Source organism: Nuphar pumila, chromosome 2 (genome assembly GCF_984573655.1).
Source record: "Nuphar pumila chromosome 2, dmNupPumi1.hap1.1, whole genome shotgun sequence".
NCBI classification, from domain to species: domain Eukaryota; kingdom Viridiplantae; phylum Streptophyta; class Magnoliopsida; order Nymphaeales; family Nymphaeaceae; genus Nuphar; species Nuphar pumila.
The window spans coordinates 22,917,686-22,938,358 of record NC_143250.1 but is presented as its reverse complement, the minus strand read 5'-3'; the positions used below and the strand labels follow the sequence as shown (position 1 = coordinate 22,938,358).

The following is a 20,673-nucleotide window of genomic DNA, read 5'->3' as shown; positions in this document are numbered from 1 at the left end:
TACTAAACAAACCATGTAGATCACATCCGTAACATTTGATCTACAAAAAATGATAACCTTCAAAAGAAAAAAGATGATTTATACTCATTAGTTCCTTACCTTCATTAATAGCCAATATTTACCCATAGATTAACAGTATCTTTTTCAGTGTGCACTCATGACTCATGTCAAACATTCTTGTTTGACCATGCTATGGTAAAAAGAGATTACAACAACAACAACTACGCCTTTATCCCAAAACAATTGGGGTCGGCGATATGAACCAACAAAGAAAATCATTATGGGTCTTCCACATGAATCTTCTCCTCCAATCACTTTTATCCAATGCTATGTCCTCGATGAGGTTCAAAGCATTCATATCCTTTCCTATCATCTTCATCCAAGTCTTCTTAGGCCTACCCCGACCTTTTTTAACTAATATATTTTCTCATTTCTCCATCCTTTTAACTGGAGCATCATTAGGCCTTCATCGAATATGTTCAAACCACCATAAATGATTCTCTCTTATCTTATTTTCAATGGGTGCAACGCCTACCTTCTTACGTATCTCCTCATTCTGAATCTTATCTTTTATTGTAATTTCACACATCCATCTAAGCATACGCATCTCAGTTACACTCATTTTTTGAATATGATGTCTCTTGGCAGCCCAACATTCCTTACCATATAGTAAAGCGAGCCTAATAGTCATCCTATAAAACTTTCTCTTCAACCGCAATGGCATTCTACGATTGCACAACACTCCGGTTGCACTTTTCCATTTCATCCACCCAACCTTTATCCTATGATTTATCCATCAATTTCTCCATACTTTTGAATGATGAATCCCAAATATTTGAAACAATCATCCACTGGTATTTTTTGCTCACCAAGCTTTACTAGACTCTTATCACTACTTCGTTGCTTACTAAACCAACATTCCATATATTCTGCCTTACTCTTACTCAACTTAAAACATCTTGCTTCCAATGTTTGTCTCCATAATTCTAACTTAGCATTAACTTCAGCTCTAGACTCATCAATCAAAACAATATACACGACGACACATTTTCTTGAATTGATCTCGTAAGCTCATCCATCACTATAGCAAATAGGAAAGGGCTCAAAGCAGATCCTTGATGTAACCCAACCGTTATAGGAAAATTGGTAAAAGAGATTGTGAAAACAAAATGTCCACGCTATTGGTAAAAGATATAGATACATTGATATTATGAAAAACTAATGATATAAAACAATGAAGTTCTTGTAGTTGGTACTTACATACAAACACATGGTATCACCTATCATTCACATTTTCACTTAATCTCGGCTGAAACATACCTGGGATGATGAACATCCAGAACCAAATGGAAAAAGACGTGCCGGCTGCCAATCATGGCCAGCCAGTTGCAGATGACTGGATAATCAATTTTTCCAGGAATAGAAAAAAAACGCATGATTCTCTGCAACCTGCTCATCTCTGGTTGTTACACAAACTGTTGGCTCTGATCGAAGCCCATCAGTCAAGAAAAAGAATGAAACTTGACCTTTATCTCATCACAACACAAGTTTGTCAACCCAGATACTCAAAGCAAATCAACAGATCCACTTTTGAGCCTTTCCATGCGAGCTTGGAGTCCTGAAAGAGCCTTCTCATCCATGGGAAGAATGCTAGACTGAACAGGAGCCTCCACATCATGAGAATCGGATCCATGGGCTAGCTGGCTCTCTTGTATTGAATTTTGTATAGAACCATTAAAGGATATTAGCGGCCGGTTACCACCTTCTGTCATTCCAGCAGCAACTGCTGCTTGTATGCTTTTCATTCTTTCTTTGAGGGCATCCAATCCACCAGCAGGTGCAACGGCTGCAAATAGTAACAGTGTCATCAACCTCATTTTTGAAAATAATAAAGTATATAAGACAAAAACTGAGATCAGACATTTAACCCTCAAACCAAACAAATCTGACCACTAGCCACATGCCACAACTAAGGTCCCTATTGAACTGGTCCTCTGTGTACAAAGGCTGAGATCAAAAATCACATACAGCCTATCCATGCCTAACCAGAAATAGAACCAATACCTGAAGTCATGTATCTTTCATTGTGAACATCAGATTGCTCTCTCAAGTCAGGCTGATCACTATGCTTGCCAGGTGAACTTACTGCATTCCTCCCAGAATCTGTTGAATCACGTGATGACTGCAGGTTCGAGCTAGTAATTTCTGTCTTTATGTTTTGCAACTTTGCATGAACAGGAGACAGCGGTGCAAGTTTTGGTGAAGAATGTGACAAAGAGACAGGAGGCGGTGTTGAAATTGGCAAGCTGGAAGGAGTTCGGCCAGCTGCAGCATTACTTTCCATCTGCAAAAAACACCAGTGCAGAAAAGATGGGTATTTCCTTTGTTAACAGTGCTGGAGTTGTGGACAGCAATAATAGACAGACGCACCTGCGCTAGACCATCCCTAATATACGTCCGAAATGCCTCACTTGCATTCTGGAGCTGAGCAAATATATCCACCTGAAACCAGTGCAGAAGGGAACATGCTGAACTGAAGCACAAAATCCTAGAACTGTGTTCAAAACTACAATGCATCTCAGTTGAAATTTATGTACAGAACCTATGCATGGTTCAGGTCAAACATTAAGAACAAATTGAAACCACTCACTGATAATGCCGATATTTTGAAAATATCGTGATATTATCAATATTTCAAGGTCAGTCAATATTTTCCTGAAATTTTCAAAATATTTCCAGAACATAAAATGTTGTGATATTATCACGATATAGTATCAATATATTTTCCCGAGATTTTAAAAAAAACATCTTTTTATATATTTTAAGCATTTGTTTTTTGGTTTTTTGTTTCTTTTTTATTTTAAAAAACTTTCTAATTGTTTCTTTATATTTGCAAGAAAAACCTATTATACCTATAATTTTTTTATTCTTCTTCTTATTTTTCTAAAATTCAAAACTTCTGATATTTCCCAAGAAAAACAACTTAAGAAAATCCCAAGAAAAACTTTGCCGAGAATTTGCCAAAAACTATATTGGCGACAATGATTGAAACCTACCTGAGAAAACTTGCTAATCTGATTATTGATTTATGGTCAAAACTAGATATGCAAAATATTCAAGAAAAAATTTAATATATATATAATAGAAAAAGGGTGAATAAGACAACAGACTCATTTCGGGGATATAATCATTTGATGAGTTTCCAATCATCACCACTATATAAGCCGATATGATACAACAGTATAAATAAAGCATCCATGTGGTATAGCTCCTCATAAATCCTAGATCTCACAAGGATAGCACTTCTTAGTACAAATGAGCAGTATGCTCCAAAATCAGAACCTCTGTCCAAAAAGAAAACAATGAAACTAGACTATCTTACCCGTTGTGAGGGACCATGGCCTATACACTCAGTAATCAACTGTTCTAACTTCAATTGCTTCTTATTGCAACAAGAAAATGAAAATTCATCATGAAAAATAGAGGGCATGGTGAAGTTTGGTTCCAGGGAGCTGCTATATGCCATGGCATATAGCCGCTCACCACGTGTTCATCCTTTGCACATGGGGAAAAATGGGGGCAATGTCTCAACATTTTGCCCTCTCCCTGTCCAACTCCAGTGGGCTGCAGTACACAGGGAGAGGGCTGTGATACAAGTCCAGCCGATTGCTGCCAGGATACCAGCCGGGAGGGAGCCCGACGTTCATAAGCAACAACCACCGGACGTTCATGAACCCAATGTTCTTGAGGATTTCCATCTCACAGATTGTTTGCTGCTGGGCAGAGGCATTGCAGCCGCCATGAACGACCTTCAGGGCATAGATCTCGCCGGTCCGGCAGTGACGCGCCTTGTAGATGGTGCCACTGTTGCTGCAGTCGAGCCCCTACTGGGTCTCGAGGTTGGAGAGGTGCACCACCTCTTTGCCGGGCGTGGCGAGGTACGCCAGGGGAAGCGAAAGCGGGAAATGTGGCAGTTGCACAGGGAGAGAATGTTTTCTATATTTTTTTTTAATTTGAAAGGGCAAAATGGGGAGACATTGCCCCCATTTTCCCCACATTTTCTCACCTGCAAACTGTTACCTGGGTAAGGGTAGAGGGTTTGACACGGCAATTCCAAAAAAAGTGGGTATGGGGATATGGCTATATATATATATATATATATATATATATATATATATATATATATATATATATATATATATATATATATATATTAAATACCACATAAATACAAAATAAACTGGATATAATGTAAATGTGTATGCTATATCTAACATATATATTATATACTGAAAATATAAAGTTATAAACTGAAAATATAATTATAAATTATAAATTGAATACAAACTTGTATGTACAGAGGGTAAAATGGGGCATGCGGGTGTCGACTTTTGCCGACACAGGGATACGTGTGTCGACACAGGTATCGAGGGAAAAATGGAGTATCCGGGTACCATAGCCTGCATAGGATGGACACGTGGAGAGTGGCTAGCTGCTCCCTAGAACCGAACTCAGGCATGGTGGGGAATCACCAACTAGAAGTCAAGCCTACAAATCTGAATGATTGATCAAAGTTTCAATAAAGAGGATGATGGAAAAAGAAAAGGACAGACCAATATGTCAGGCATGCCCTTTAGAAAAGGACTTAAATTCACACATCTAAGCATCAAGGCTGTTAAATGCGATGAGGCGAAGCGAGGCGTTGAGCCTGCGCTTCGCCTCTGAGGCGTACGCCTCTCACAACGTGAGACTGAGTCGCAAGGTTGTAAATGCGATGAGGCGAAGCGAGGCGTTGAGCCTGCGCTTCGCCTCTGAGGCGTACGCCTCTCACAACACTGCTAAGCATACTCATAAGTCATAACTAACTCACAGATGAATCACACAAGAAACATTAAACCGGGAAAAAGTATATATGGATAGTGGAGAAACACAAGAAATTAGGGGGAAAATGCAGTTCCATACCATCCCAATAAAGGTATCAACTTGCATAACAATGGCCAAAGCGACAAAGTTGTGTTGCTCACTTATACAATAAGCAATCTCAAGCCTAAGAAACTACCAGAATAATCCAAAGTCTTTCATGTCAAATATCTCCAATTTTCTGTTTGACCACACTAATGCAGCTGAATTATCACCTACTATAATCATGCCAGCAACATCATTGGGTCCATAAAAAGCTCTATGGATTTGTACCCTCAAATTCATAAATTCTTTAGGAAGCAATTGCGCCAAAAGAAAGGGCACGGATAATTCCCCTTGAAAAACATAATTCAGAAAAGAATACCTAATACAGCAACCATCCCAAGGATCACCTAATCATCATATGGTCAACTATTGCAAATATCTCAATAATTAACAATTTGTGAAGCTTTTACATCAATCTTACTTTATGCCTTATCAATCAAACACCATATGATAGGTGGGTCACACTAAACATATGAATGAACTAAGACAGGTTAAGCTGCATGATGAAAAAGGAAACTTCAATATGAAAAAATAAGTAAATGTCAAAATAGTTTTAGAACCACGCTAATGATCATGTTCTAGTACAAGCATAAACCGAACAGGACAGAAAATTTAGAAAAAAAAAACTCCATTTCATAAATGATCAATCATAGCCCGGAACTTCCAAATGATTTCCAGCCATATACTTGGACATGTATATGCTCAAAGTTGCCAGCATCTTTATGATAAGGATAAAGAAGAAATTTCGTTTGAACAGTCATCAATAATATAGTAGACCTATAAAGGAAAACATTCAAACAAATATAAGATTTCTTCTTAGCTACAGGATCCTAGAATTCATATTGTTTGTATGCTCTGTAAGAGCCTCTCATTAAAGAAGCGAATTAAATCCCAATGTATGTAGACCCATCTATAACTGAATGTCATTCTTGCCCGAGGATAAAGCCATGAGAATTATGTGTAGAGAAGAAGGTCCTCACTCATAGTTTTTGACACTTCAAATGAAGTCCAAGGCTCAAATTATGTATAAACCAGGCAAGCTAAGCCTTACACTAAGAGAAGAACTTCTATCCGAAGATGAAAAAAAGGCTGACAATGGCATAGAAAAAAAAACAGTAGCACAAATATATATGCGCAAGATCACTTGCACCAACATGAAAGAGAACAAGAAATAAGAAATAAATCACGTAAGAAGCTAAGATGTAGGACTTGATGCTAAAGAACTGAACATCTCAAGATAGCCCCTCTTAGTGATGGTATTGTGATGCCTTTCAGAGAACTCTAAGAAGCAACAAGTAACAACCTTAGCAAAGAGCTTCTCTCATGAATTGTTATGCACGTACACCTCAGAGTATTACCATCAGGAGCCAAAAAGGAAAAAATATAACCAAACTTCAGATCCTTAACTACAACAATCTGTAACCAACACACCAACCTTGAATCTTCATATGCAACAAAGTAAGCATGCACACAAAAGCCGTTAAAAACCTAGAAAACTTGACAAATCAAAATTCAAAACATAAAATGCCGATTATGCTATACTTCAGGATGCTGGTCAAATGGCTTCATCAAGCTCCCATCCCACCACAAAAAAAAGGAAAAAAATTGTGAAATCTAGTAGACCCAAGGTTGTTAATTGTGGAATAGTTGCAGCTTAACAAAAGAGACCTCATGCAGCACCAATGAGTGAAATTCCAGTCAGTCCTTTCAAAAGCCCATAACTGCAATACCGTGTCAAGTAAAACAATGAAATTCACTTGAGAGCAAACAAATTCAAACAGGTTTCACTGATAAATAATAATAAATACAATGAAGTACATAGCATACCATATGTCATAACAATAAACAGGAGATGATTCATATATTGCACCAGGTCTTTGGCATCAAAATACCCAGGTTGTTGTTCTAAACACAATGCACTACAAGAACTTAAGCAAACACATAAACAAGTTAAAGCAGCATCACAATAAAACACATGATTTACCTTAGGATACAACTGTGTGATACGGTAAAGTTCAAACAGGCCAATGGTGCAAGTCTGTTTGTCAGCAATTTTCTTGAAAACTGCAGCTAGCTCTTGCTGCATAAACATCAAAATCAGAGAACAGGTAAGTTGGAAGAATGATGAGAGCCTTCATTGATGTCTGACAAAGACAAATTCAAAAATAATGGATGAGACTGTGCAGGCCACATCCCAAGCCTACTGCAGCTCCACATTAAAAAGTCATACTCTTTCAGTGTGTAAAAACTCTGGAGAAGCATGTCAGTTAAGAAACTTCACTTGAACTACATAAAGAAATGGACTTTGGTAATGTACCTTCAATTGTGCATCAGCTGAATGTGTTGCTGTGGATGGATTGTTGGAAGCAGAATCACCCCAGTGAGTCTGACCAACAGGACCTGATGGTGTCAACATTCTAGCTGCTGCAAGAGTCTGAAAGATGAGTTTTAAATGCATTAGCAGGTGGGAAATACATGCATATATTATAAATTTCAGAGTAACACCTCAAATTGACTATCCAAACCTGAAGGTTCAGATCAATGTATGCAAGGATTATAGGTTGAGGTTCCATGTCTATAGGAACCATAGACAAGTGACCCTTAATTGCAGTTCCACGAAGCTTAACTAATTCATGCAACACTGTCTTAACCATGCGCAATGGTTTGTCATCAGCACCAGCCCTAGCAAAATGGACTATATGTCAAATAAACAGAATGTGAACAACTTTTATTCCCAATAAACACCAAAAAGTAAAGAAAACGAGAGGAGAAACAAATTTGCAACAACCTCTTTCGTATCTCTTCCATTCCTAACTCTTGTAGATATACATGTATGCTTTGTAAAATCCGATCAAGATCAACATCATATATTGTACTTGGAAGAACCTGACAAAGAGTGCTCTAGATGATGATTTCTGGGGGGAAAACTAAATGTTAGATATGTCAAAACCAGTAAAAGATGTGTTACTTTTGTCAATTTGATGAGACATTTAACAACAAGCTCTGAGAACTTCTGGTTTCGGGCAGCCAAGGTCTCCACAGATGCGGGTGATGGCCATCTTGAGGCATCTAGTGGTTGCAAGAGGTTAATTAGCACAACAAAGGATGATGTGCGCTCAGCATTATCCTGTGAACACATAAGAGGAACCATTCACATAAATACAAAATTATAAGTCATAGAAGAAAAAGGAGCAAAGCAGCAGGAAGAACCAACCAGGATTTTAAGCATCAAAACATTAAGGGCTTTTAGAAGTTGACTTCCATCGTCCATCAAAGGAACCCGCTCATCCAGAAGCCATAGAAGCAGCTCAGTGATCAGGCTGTTAAGGGTACTCTGCTTGACAGCATGAGCAAGCCTTTTAAGTTGAAATGTCTGCAATAAAAGAGAAAAGGAAAGAACACAATTAGTGACAAACTGACAGCAGCAACATCTGTCTAATTTTCAGTTTATTATGAGGACCACACAAATGCTCCAAACCAATGTTGTCAGTATCAGGTTGAATCGCTCGATACGTATCGTAGTGGCAGAAAATCAAGACAGATATGATCTGAACCGGCTAATTTTCAAAAAAATCTGAAAAATAGTCCAAAGTAGCTTTTTAATATTTTGTTGACATGTGTCTTTCCGTGGTTAAAAGTTGGACGATTGAGATCAATTCACCTCCGAATCGGTATCGCCTGACTCACCAGAACCGTTTGGTCCGAGATGATACTGACAACATTACTCCAAGCTTGAGGCAATTATCAACTACAAAATGTAGAAAATATTCCATCTCTATTTTCAAAGGATGATAAATTAATAAATAGTGATATACCTGCATAAGCGTGTTTAAAACATATTTACATGACCTTGAAGAGGCTCCAGCAAGACTGAAGTCAAAAGTCTTTGGTACCTGTCAAGGTTCAATCTCAGAAGGGCTGTCACAAGATGTTAATCGAACTAAGCAAATAGAGATATGTAGATATAATACCTTAGCAGAAAGGCAAGAAACAAGTCTATCTGAATCCTTCACAATATCATCCACAGAACTATTTTCCGGATCGTTTGTGGCCAGGGCCAGCTCATGGCACACAACTTTCATGCCTTCAACTGACTGCACATACAAACAGTTAAGATTCCCATGATTTGCAAAAGAAATCATCTATTTTGAAAACATAGAATGGATATATAGAAAAAAGCTATGTAACGGGGATTCGGCTAGCAGGGTGCCGCACCAGCGTCGACGCGGGTGCGGTCAACCCGACCCTGGGTGCGTTGACCGCACCCAGGGTCATTTTGGTCCATTTTTTGGATTTTTTTTTTAAAATTGCCCTATGAAATGGGCTGCGGAATTATAAAAAAAACTTGGTGGTGGTGGGGGGGGGGGGGTTGCCCCCCCCCCGGACCCCCCTTTATATATATATATATATATATATATATATATATATATATATATATATATATATATATATATATATATATATATATATATATATATATATATATATATATATATATATATATATATATATATATTACATTTTTGCCCCTGCCGCACCCCGCACCTGGGTTTTTTGGAAGTGCCGAATCCCTGCACCCGCACCCATGTGACATAGCAAAAAAGTATCTCCACATGGAGAAGCCGTGTGAGGAGACTCTGATGCAAACATGGTCAACATCATGATCATCGTCCATTTTCCCTAACCTCAATGTCACATGTCAACACTTCTGGACACAGACATAGGATGACTTATGACACAATAAACATGGTCAATGTCAGGATCAACCAAAATCTTTTATAGAACAGATCTCATACTCTAACAACCACATAATAGACATCCCCAGTTGCCTAGCCAATCAGAACTCCCTAAAATCACTTGAATAGATAATTTTCCGCATTAACCCAGGCACAATCAAGCTCACTAGTTTTGTAAATCATAACAGATAAGAATTTTATTCAATAACATAGCCACAAATATCGGTATCGGCTATATCTCAGTGAGGCTATTTCTTGCGATATTATAGGTTTGGTGATAAATCTCGGAGATTAAAAAAATCTAAAAAAATAACAAAAATATGTAAGAAAATATCATGTTTAGACAAAAAATACATAAATAATAAAAGAAATAAGTAAAAAATGTAAAAGATAAATAAAAACAGCAAAACTAATTGATAATATCGTGATATTATCACGAGAATATCGTGATATTATCACGAGAATATCGTGATATTATCACGAGAATATCGTGATATTATCACGAGAATATCGTGATATTCTTGTGATAATATCACAACATTATCAAATTGGCAATGTTTTCAAAATATCACGATATTTTACCTATATTATTGTTTGCTGAATTTACAGCAATAATATTGCGATATTTTGAAAACGATATCTGTGACTGTGTTCAATAATAATGTGGTACTGATGATGTATTATCTTAGACTATAATATATGATATACATGTGTATACATGCACCATCATGTTCTAGAGCACTCATATAAAACCGCCATGCTGTGTCAACCATGTGCATGCCATGCCCTACACCAAGCATATGTTTGAGACATAGCTTGTTAGTGTTTGAAACCATGTGACCTAGGGAGATAAAAGAATTCAACAATACCATTATAACCATAGTCACAAATATCGGTCTCAGCTATATCTTGGTAAGGCAAATCCTTGTGATAATAGAGGTTTAATTGTAAAATCTCGGGAAAATCTCAGGGGTTAAAAAATTAAAATATAAAAATAGCAGAAATAAGTAATAAAATAACATGTTTAGATAAAAAAATACACATAAAAAAAAGAAATACATAAAAAAATATAAAAGAAACCAGAAAAAACATTTAAGATATATAAAAGATCTAAAAAGTAAATATAACTGAAAATATCATGATATTATTGCAATAATATCACCATAAAAGAATTTTTTAAAATATTGCCGATAATTTCAATATATCAGCAATATCTGTGACTATGATTATAGCTAATAATCTAGTTATCATTGAATTTGGAAACTTGAGGATTTATAGCACATTTCCTTCTCCTAAAGTGGAAAAAAATTGAGTTCTGAAATTGACGTGGGGTATATCACTAACTCAAAAAGGACTAAATCTCTGAAATTCTGAATGCATAAAACTTGTGAAGAATGTTTTCTGGGTAAATTATACAGAATTCCAATGTATTGAGTTTTAATGAAAAAAGCAGAAATTGTGGATACCTGTTCAGGAGAACCCATCGTAATGATCTCAAGTGCTTCATTCCAATCAGATGGGCCACTTGCAGCAGACACTGGCCGAGGCAGGACATGTCTATCCATATGAGCCTCGAAATGCCCATTGCTAGCTCTGGCACTGTTGAATGAAAATAATAGAGAAATAAATAAGCAAATTAAATAACATGATGAGAAGTAAAAAGACGTCCCAGAAAGGGGAAATCAGTGCAGATCAAACGATCATGAGATACCTAGTTAAGACTGGAGCAGAGACCGACCTTGATAATACTTCGCCACTTTGCTCTGCTACCTCAAGCCTACACGCATCAGAATATTTAGAACATCTAATATTTTAGCAGACAACAAGGACACATCTTTTAATCCAAAACAAGAAATAACCCTAGAATGAAACAGTACAAGGGCATGGGCTTTTCAGTAGGTACAAAAAAATTTCTTGAGGAATTCATATTTGGACGTGTACAAAGTGAATGAACGTTTAGCCAATACCTACTGTCAAGATGTAAATTCAAAATCCTATCAACAAGATGGATAGACCAAAGAAGGAAAACTCAAAAATATAAACAAGATAAAACAAATTATAAATGCAACAAAAAAATAAAGGAAAAACAAGCTCATGAATGTACCCATTATCTCTGACAGAGCGGCGTAATGCTGCCCGAGCTTCACCAGGTTTTCCTTCTCTTCGCTTGTCCATTTCTCGTGCCTGGAAAAATTCCTCACTATAAAAGATATTGTTTGAAAAAAGGAAAGAAAGAAGTGTACAAGAAAGAAGATGAACCTTCCACTTAAATCTATCATCCAGCATACTTTTCTGAGCATCTGATAGCTTACCAACATACCTCCAAACATCATCACCTGTACATGACAGCAGATGAAAAATGGATGAGAAATAAAACGTAGCTAAATAACAAAAATCTGTGCAATTTATCAGTTACAGAAAACTGCCCAACTATTCTGTTATTACATTTAGGAGTACAACTGGGCCTCATATACCCGACTAAACCAATGTCCCAAACTGATTAGACTCGATGCAAGCTTATCCTGATAAACCCATGGGTTCAGCTGGGCCAGAAATCTAGAACCTTTTGACAAATGGGTGAGGTCTTACATAAAGAAAATACAAATTTGATCCAAAAGGTTCTACGCAATCTATACCCAAACCCTTCCAGAGACGACCAGAACCCAAACCATTTTGGACCTAGCTTATTACCCCAACTGACACAAAACTGAACCCCATTTATACCCAAACCAGTTTCTATCCTTGAATATAAACATCATTAGCATTGATCAAATCCATAGCATGTTCACGTGAATAACAATTTCAATGAATAGTTTATTAAAAACTTACCGATTTTGTTTTTTTGAATGCCATATTGATCAGTGTCCGTATAATGTTTTTCTCCTCTCTAAATTTTAACATGCTTAAACATAGTAATTCTTATAGGCTTTTCAATTTACAAGTGTTTATCTGACCCGATTAAAAAAAAAGGCCCTGACGCCAATCACCCATACTGGTCTATAATTTCAGTTATACCCTAACCTGAAGCTGAACCACAGTCAGATTTCGGTCGGATAATTTTACATTTGACAGCTTACAGTATTCCAAATATTTGCATGAGATATATCCTTTTGACCTTTGTTGATAAAATGATTTATCTCGTGTCCTTTGTTAAAGAAATAAGTATTGAGGCCATTTTAATCATTTTGTTTTACTAAACAATGTTCAACTAAGTGATTTTAGGACCTAGAATGTCTCTGAAAAAGATGTTAAATACATGAGTAAATGTAATAACCAATAGTAGGTTGTTCGCTGTAAATACCAGATAAGTTGAGTGCATTGCAAATTACTGTAAAAGTAACCTCCAAAACAGCTTTTCAATAATGTGAATATTTAGAACAAAGACAACAAAACCCATCCTACTAGGCAAAACAACTCACAGCAGAGGGAAATGAGATAGATGAGAGAGAACCTACCGAAATTCAAGTATATTTTCAAAGTGAAGGAAATTATAAAGAGCCAATGTTTTCGTAATGTCAAGAAAAACAATACATTATAGGTTAGAAAGCAATCACACTATCAAACTGCTCCATTATAAAGATTCTTGAACATTACATAGTTAACAGAGAACAATGGTACAGAAATTTGTATCAATAGCGGTAATGCCTGTAAGAGATATAGTTCCAACTCTTTCAACTGATATCAACTATTTTGAAGAACCCCAACTACTAACAGTTGCTTCCATTGAACCCCCATATCAGCAATTGCTTCACTTATCAGTGAGAGAAAGCCAAAAATAAGAATACAAACTTATCTCGTTAAGTCAAACTTTGAATGTCATATAGATGAGATACCAATCCAAGGACCACAATTAATTTTGAATCGGATGAGAATATAACCTAATCACCTAGCAACAGCAACTAATGTTTCAGAGGCATCAAGACAAAGAGATCATATACTCCCATACATGCTTAAGCAAAATGTGAACTCATCATAAGAATAGCCATGTGTCAACACTGTATCACAACTTTTGTATTTGGAAAAACAAAGGCAAAATACCAATTCATAATCCGAGTGCAGAGAAGACAATACCAAGGATTTTGTATGCAGTGGCCATTGTATTCAATGCTGCCTTCCTGATTTCACCATCACGCTCAGATGTCAAGCTGGCAACAAGTTGCAAGGCTTTAAGTTGCCCGCTAATCTGGCAAAAGTTAATACAAATATTACTAACCACAGCAATGAACTACTGAGCAAGTCAAATCAACAACGCCCTACCTCTGGCCCATGGCAATCAATCATGTATCCAATAAGATCCACACATTCAATTCGAGTCCGATTGTTTTTGGAACGTAGTCCCTCCAAAACATATGGAAAAAGCTTAGAGGCTGGATATATGCATGCAATTTGCTTTGTCAGATCATGCATTTTTTCCCGTACTTTTTCAATGTTGTGTCCAGACTGTTAAAAATGAAAGAGAAAATAAATGGGAAGGAAAAAGAGTATGTAGCATGCAGTAAAACATCAATAATCTATAAAATCCAGAGACCATTCCACACTGTATATCTTATTATTAACAATAAATTTAAACAGGAAAATAGAAAGTGAAATGTGCAAGGCCAAGTCTAGGACCAAGAGCACTAGAAGAGGTTGCACATATTTGAACTGGTACTTCTATGAAACCACAAAGGATAATATGCTCGGAAAGGAAAGGAAAAAACGAAGCACGATAGAACAAAAGTTATGACCACTTATACTTTTTCTCAGGCAAACCTTTTCTATTAAGCATGGAAGAAATATAGAAGCTTCAGCTTCAGTTAAGGTATGACCATCATTCTTCAAGGCATCAATAAACTCTGGTAGGAACTCCAGCACCTGTCAAATTTCTCAACTGGTAAATATCCAAGACACTTAAGAGCACAAACAACCCTGGAAAAGAAAGTGCAAACATCGAGCAGCTACCTTTAGTAAGCATGTTGTATTCGACTCACAAAACCTTAAAACAACCCACTTCAAAAGGATATCCACGATTTCCAATATTTCTTTCCCAAAAGATGGAACGGCCTGTAGATCAAGAATGACAAAAGTAAAACAGGTTAAACAAGCTGGGATTTTGACAAAATTTTTAAAAAAGATCTAAAATTTTCAAAAAAAAAAATGTTACCCTTTGCAACATCTCCAGACCATCCACTTGCTTCTTGAAGTCAGTGCTCAGTAACCTTCGGTGCAAATCTTCTCTAAAATACTTCATCATGTCAACCTGCAGGAATATGCCATGACATCAATTTGAATGACATTTTATTTGACACAATAAAAAGAGCAGATATAAAAAAGGATCAGTTACAAACTTCCAAATCTTGTATCTGCTCCAAACGTAGCTCTTCAAACTTATATCTACGTACAATAATCCTCTCTCGGTCCTCCTGCAAGCATAACAACCATTAGTAATTCATCAAGAGTAATATTTTTTGGCAGATAGATGCTTAGGAAACCTTGTTTGAGTCTTTAACATTGAACAAAGCCTGGCCTTGGACAGCAAGATCTTGAGCTATCTCTACAGCTTCTGGCCTAGACGTTTTCATTTGGATGCCCTTCTGTTCCAAGAGTCAACAGTCAGCACCCAACCAACAACATAAGAATATATATACATACATATATATAATATATATAGCAAGACTTTAATTACCGAACCGACAACCCTGCTGCCATGTTTTGATGAGCCATTTGGAACTGGTTTTACAACCTTTGAACCTGCCCTTGTAAATCCGGATGACACAGATTTTGATGAATCAAAAGCCTCTGTGCACCACAGAAGAGCACATATGAACATTGATCATTTGGAAAAATATGAACACATGAACATTGATCATGTGGAAAAATATGATCACATGAACATCAACATGTGGAAAAATATGAACTCTATAAACTACAAATATGCATATGAACCTTGAAGCGCACCTGCAGGTTTTACTCGATCCAAAACAAGGGTTAAAACAGGACCATGCAGGTCCTTCACTCCCTTAGTCACCTAACAAGAGAAGTAAAGTAGTTAGCATTTTTCATATCCACTATACAATACATACGTATATACATATACATATACATAAACATATGGTTCCTCCTACCCGGGTAGCAGGGAATGGTCGGTTTTGATTTCTCAATTATTTTGCTTTCTACTTTTTTTCCTAATCTGACCTGAAGGATATGATCTACATAGTTTGTGCATTAGATTGTATTGTTATATCAGAAGAACAAAATCGAAAAGTAAATTCCTAGCAAATAAAACATGCTGAACACATCGGTGAGGTCTGATTTGCAAAACATGACTTAGAACTTATGTCACACGGATACTTCACTTAACATGTGTATCCCGCATCGACACGATATGGCACTCGGACACTTCATGAACACAACATGGCACAGTCAAGCCAGTTTCACAAAATCAACATTGTGTCATTAACTTTATCTATTTTCTTTTATAAACTTATTCACTCTAATTCTTATTCTCTAAAAATTTGTCATCAATTACATTATGTTTTAATTTCAATTTACTTTCATTATTTGATGTTCCTAATTATAGTGATTCATAATTGTTTTATAGATACACACACATACATACATCTATGTGTGTTTACAGTCGTGGCCCTGTGTCCTAATTATTGATAATTACAGAATCGTACCAAGTGAATCCACATTGTACCCCGTTCCCTCATCCGTATCCATGTCACATAGCTTGGAACATTGAAAATCAGCACTGTCCACACCATATGAATGGTATGAGGAACCAATTTCTCTCTCTCCATATATATATGGGATAGTATTTACTACCCTTGTGGGCAAGGAACCCCCTACTTGAGACTCAAAGGAGGAGGTTGTTTTGAACAAATCTGACCCCGTGGATGTGTTCAGCATGGTCAAAGTTGTAGGATTCGACTGTTAGGTCATATTTTTTGACGTAAAAATACGGTTTTTTGAGTGTTGGAAATTCATTAAATTGTAGGTCGTTGACTTTGCAACCGATGGAAATCCAGCATGAACGTCGAAAAACATGATCCAAGGGTCGGTTTCTACCAAAGCCCAACACACACACACACACACACACCAAAAAAGAATTAAAAACTAAAAAAAATAGAGTTTTCCACCAGAGGGTTCCTTCCCCACGAGGATAGAGTATATTACCCCCCCCCCCCCCACACACACACACACACACCAAAAAAGGTCCAAAATCTACAACTAATGATTAGCAAACAGCTATCCTACAATGTTCAAGTGCTTCATCGATCGGATTTTATATATTTGTTATGCTCTACATGAAGATTTTACGACATCTAGACATATTTTTCAATACTTGAAAACTCAATGGCTCACAATACTTTTAAAATTTTACAACACAAATTATAGAGCAGAGGGTAGCTGCCTACACTGGTCCGTGCCTACTGCAGCCTATAGAGCTTTTGAAGGGTTCATTTCTGTGTTTTTCTCGAATCTGACCATACAGATGTGTTATACATGATTGATCTTATAGGAATCGGCCCTTGCATCGTCCAATTCCGAGACATGGATATGTATGCAAGTATTTATGTATATAATCCAAACAAAACAGCAATAGAACTTCTTAGAAAAGTACACATACTGCTTCATTTCCACAAACTCTAATGATTTCAGCCAATGAAGACTCTGCTGATTTTCGAACCTCTGCTGATTTGTCCTAAACAAGAAAGAGGGAAATACATATTAACTTCCCAACAAAGATCACTGAATAAAATTTATAGATATTAATAGCACAAAATAGGAAGAAAGAGAACTTTCGACAACCAAGATAGAAAAGTATACCGTCAAGGCAGAAGCTGTTGGCTTCAATAGTTGCAAAATTTCAGTTGAGTCATTTATCCCAGAAAGCTGCTTTGTTAGCCAATCAAACAGATCCTTTCGGCCCTCTGCACCAAGCTTAGGATCAACTAAAGCAGCTGATATGTACGGAACCTGTAATGCACCCAAAAAAATGGGCAAAAACTTAAAACAGGAAATCCTGAAAGCTGATAATGCAAATGGACTGTAATCTAAAATTTCTGAGAGTAGAATAGGTGAAAAAGTACCATCTTGTCCAATAGAACTGCAATGACCCAGCAATCTAATGCCTTCAATGTGCATTCCCTCATTAACTTTTTATTGTCACCAAGGCATTTTAGGACATCTGCCAACAATTTCTGAAGGAAAACAAATACCACTATTTTTTTAAAAATTTGGAAGAAAAATACTTAAAAAATTAATTGTCACTAGATAAAAATGTAACCTTGCTTGATTTCTCAACTTCAGGACCCATGGCAGATGCAATATTACCAATGGTGGCAAGTGTCGCAATGACCAGATTTTTGTTAGTATCATAAAGACGGCCTCTGAGAGCCCCAAACAGCTCACCTGAAGGGCAAATGCAGTATAACATTATAGGATAAATCCATAATACTATTTGAGAAAACATAACATATCCATTCTTATTGAAGAAAGGCTGTGATTCAGTACCAGTTCCAGTCGGTTGTATGCGTTTATTAGCTTCTTCCAGTATTTTATTGACAGACTCAATGGACTCCAATCGAACCTATAAGGTAAATAAACAATTATTCTTAGAAATGCAGATAAAAGAACATAGTGTTTCATGAAATAAGGACAGAATTAAATTAATAAATACCTTCCAGTCTGGGCTACCTAAGGTCTTCAACAGATTCGGTGTAATCTTCCCACTGATGTCTTCCCGTGGTAACCCGTCGAACCCAGCAGCAGAAGTTGCAGAATTGGAGTCACAAGACTTCACAGTTTTCTTGGGAGCTGCACTGGAACCCTGTTGATAACATGCACCAGAGCATAATATGATATAGAAGTCTATGAGAAACTCCAAAAGGAATACCAGGATGAGATTTCAAACCTCGAAAGGATTTTTTTCATATTCAGCATCAAGAGCACTAAGAAGTGCAGGTTTCACATCAGAGAGGAACCCCTTGATGTCTGCAGTAAAAAGAGAAGTAAAAAAACTGAAAATCAATAACACCAATGCAATACCAGAAAAGGTAAAAAGGTATATGCCCACCTGGGCCAACAAATTTGTGCAACATTCCAATCAGCTTAATAGTTGAATTTCTGGTGGCTGCAGCACTTGACTGTAATCCTGTATCCTTGCAAAAATCTATCAAATCCTGCAGACATATACAAATGAACAAAAACAAACATGATAAAATCAAACAAATTACAAGTAAAGATATCAAGCAAACAAAATTTACTGATCTTTAACTAGGATTTAACTCACCTTCAATTTGAGGTGTGAGACACCAAAATCTTCAACTGCAGTGACCATCCATGAAATTCCTTCACTTAGAACTTTGGGGTTCTTGTGCTCTTTCATAATTTTGTATAGCTAAAATATGAAATGAAGTATTTTAACAAACATTTTTGAAACTTGCACTAAGAAAAGAAACAGAAATTCGAATTACACTTCCAGTAACTTAAGAATGACTGTTCAAGGGGAAGAGAGGTTACCCTATCAAAAACAAATCCGGGACCTACTGCTTCAGAAAACGCAGTTAGGCACTTCATAGCATGGGTACGAGTCTTGATATCAGCAACCCTTTCACTTATTCCTGAAAAGGACATCTCCAAAATAAAAATATAGTAGAAGCATGCACAGCTACCAGATTACTTCTAGAAGGATGACAATTTGAAGAATTGGTCATCAGCAGCTGCAATAGCAGATCAGCATTAGAGGCTAACACATACCAAGGATGCACAGCACAACACATCTTTTTGGGAATTTCGATACTGTAGAAGCTATATGAGTAATCACTTCAATAACCTGTTGTTGAACCTGATTGCATCCAGAGCAAATTCAACCATTTGTTTGAATTGATTACAAGAAAAAGTCACTCAATATGAAAGTCCACACAAAGAACATATAATGTACCTGGACATTTTTCTCACCCCACCCAGGAACTGCACACAGCAATCGGATCAAAATTTCTGCTACCTGGTCGAGGCCTGAAAGGCCTTCTACTTCTTGTTTTAGTAAAGAAATAGCTGCAATGATGCACTAACATGCATAAGCAAAGCGATCGCCAAAAGTTTATCAGATTATATGCAACTTTCTCATGCTACATGGAGATAGAAAATCTAACAAAGCTAGTTAGAAGTAATTCATAAGGGTTACAAGCAAAGATCCTACTAAACGTATAAAATTACAACATGCATGCTATAGAATACCATTCAAAGATATGCTTCCCAAATAATGGATTTTCCACCAAGACTACATTTATCTGAATGATTAAATGCATGTGTTCACATATAACCACAACTATTTCCATGTTTTCAAAACATGACAATGTCATAAGATTTTCACTAAGAAGATACCAAAGGTATCCCCAAAGGGGTAGGGCCACAAGGCAGGTGGTCTAGGTTCAAATCCCATGCGCGTCACCCCTTGCGAAAGCCAAAACGTGGTGACTCCCTGGGAGCAAGGGATAAGCCCACGGAATTTTTTAGCCCCAATGGGGGTTGGCATAGTGGGGTGGGGCCTTGGCTGCTAGACGGGCAGTCAAGGTTCGATTCCCATGGTAGTCACTCCTCTGCACAAGGGAATGCAAAGCATAGGCACCGGGGGCAGGGATCCTAGCCTTGGAGTTTTACGCTGCGCCATGACAACCATAGGTATGGCAGACTGAGCCAGTGCAACCAGGTCTTCGTGCCAGGTGCAGTTTCTTCGGGTTATAAATCCAAAAAAAGATACCAAAGGTATGTCAACAACACAGTATATGGTAATATTAGCAATTTCAATACATCAAAATGTCAAAGCAAAACAGTAAAAAAAATATGATCATTTCCTATATAATAGTGAAACTTGCATAAATTCATAGCGAAGATATGCCATCATGATCTTATGAAAATAAAAGAATTTCTCAGTGCAGAACAACATTATCACAAAATATTCCAAATTGCCATATGTTATTCTCAT

General features: G+C 36.9%; 1 protein-coding gene across 3 annotated transcripts in view; it reads right to left on the bottom strand.

Annotated features, from left to right (window-relative positions):
- Window positions 1-1,181: 1,181 nt before the first annotated feature.
- LOC149845027 (protein MOR1-like) overlaps window positions 1,182-20,673 on the bottom strand; it is a 42,558-nt gene continuing 23,066 nt past the window's right edge. Inside the window, exons 19-54 of one of the 3 annotated variants that reach the window (XM_089995451.1) lie at window positions 19,630-19,742; window positions 19,446-19,533; window positions 19,209-19,309; window positions 18,979-19,086; window positions 18,763-18,868; window positions 18,601-18,680; window positions 18,367-18,516; window positions 18,201-18,276; window positions 17,974-18,098; window positions 17,777-17,887; window positions 17,514-17,663; window positions 17,314-17,388; window positions 15,639-15,708; window positions 15,367-15,479; window positions 15,173-15,274; window positions 15,029-15,103; window positions 14,845-14,940; window positions 14,643-14,744; window positions 14,454-14,555; window positions 13,959-14,141; window positions 13,773-13,884; window positions 11,961-12,037; window positions 11,806-11,885; window positions 11,413-11,478; window positions 11,168-11,300; window positions 8,937-9,059; window positions 8,781-8,858; window positions 8,180-8,338; window positions 7,934-8,092; window positions 7,754-7,851; window positions 7,491-7,647; window positions 7,283-7,399; window positions 6,950-7,045; window positions 2,431-2,502; window positions 2,065-2,344; window positions 1,182-1,846 (exon numbers count right to left, since the gene is read on the bottom strand). In XM_089995451.1, coding sequence (XP_089851577.1) covers window positions 1,566-1,846; window positions 2,065-2,344; window positions 2,431-2,502; window positions 6,950-7,045; window positions 7,283-7,399; window positions 7,491-7,647; window positions 7,754-7,851; window positions 7,934-8,092; window positions 8,180-8,338; window positions 8,781-8,858; window positions 8,937-9,059; window positions 11,168-11,300; window positions 11,413-11,478; window positions 11,806-11,885; window positions 11,961-12,037; window positions 13,773-13,884; window positions 13,959-14,141; window positions 14,454-14,555; window positions 14,643-14,744; window positions 14,845-14,940; window positions 15,029-15,103; window positions 15,173-15,274; window positions 15,367-15,479; window positions 15,639-15,708; window positions 17,314-17,388; window positions 17,514-17,663; window positions 17,777-17,887; window positions 17,974-18,098; window positions 18,201-18,276; window positions 18,367-18,516; window positions 18,601-18,680; window positions 18,763-18,868; window positions 18,979-19,086; window positions 19,209-19,309; window positions 19,446-19,533; window positions 19,630-19,742 — 4,214 coding nt within the window. In that variant the 3' untranslated portion in view covers window positions 1,182-1,565. The remainder of the gene's footprint in view (window positions 1,847-2,064; window positions 2,345-2,430; window positions 2,503-6,949; window positions 7,046-7,282; window positions 7,400-7,490; window positions 7,648-7,753; window positions 7,852-7,933; window positions 8,093-8,179; window positions 8,339-8,780; window positions 8,859-8,936; window positions 9,060-11,167; window positions 11,301-11,412; window positions 11,479-11,805; window positions 11,886-11,960; window positions 12,038-13,772; window positions 13,885-13,958; window positions 14,142-14,453; window positions 14,556-14,642; window positions 14,745-14,844; window positions 14,941-15,028; window positions 15,104-15,172; window positions 15,275-15,366; window positions 15,480-15,638; window positions 15,709-17,313; window positions 17,389-17,513; window positions 17,664-17,776; window positions 17,888-17,973; window positions 18,099-18,200; window positions 18,277-18,366; window positions 18,517-18,600; window positions 18,681-18,762; window positions 18,869-18,978; window positions 19,087-19,208; window positions 19,310-19,445; window positions 19,534-19,629; window positions 19,743-20,673) is intronic. The other 2 variants (XM_089995454.1, XM_089995453.1) reach the window with 2 other exon arrangements.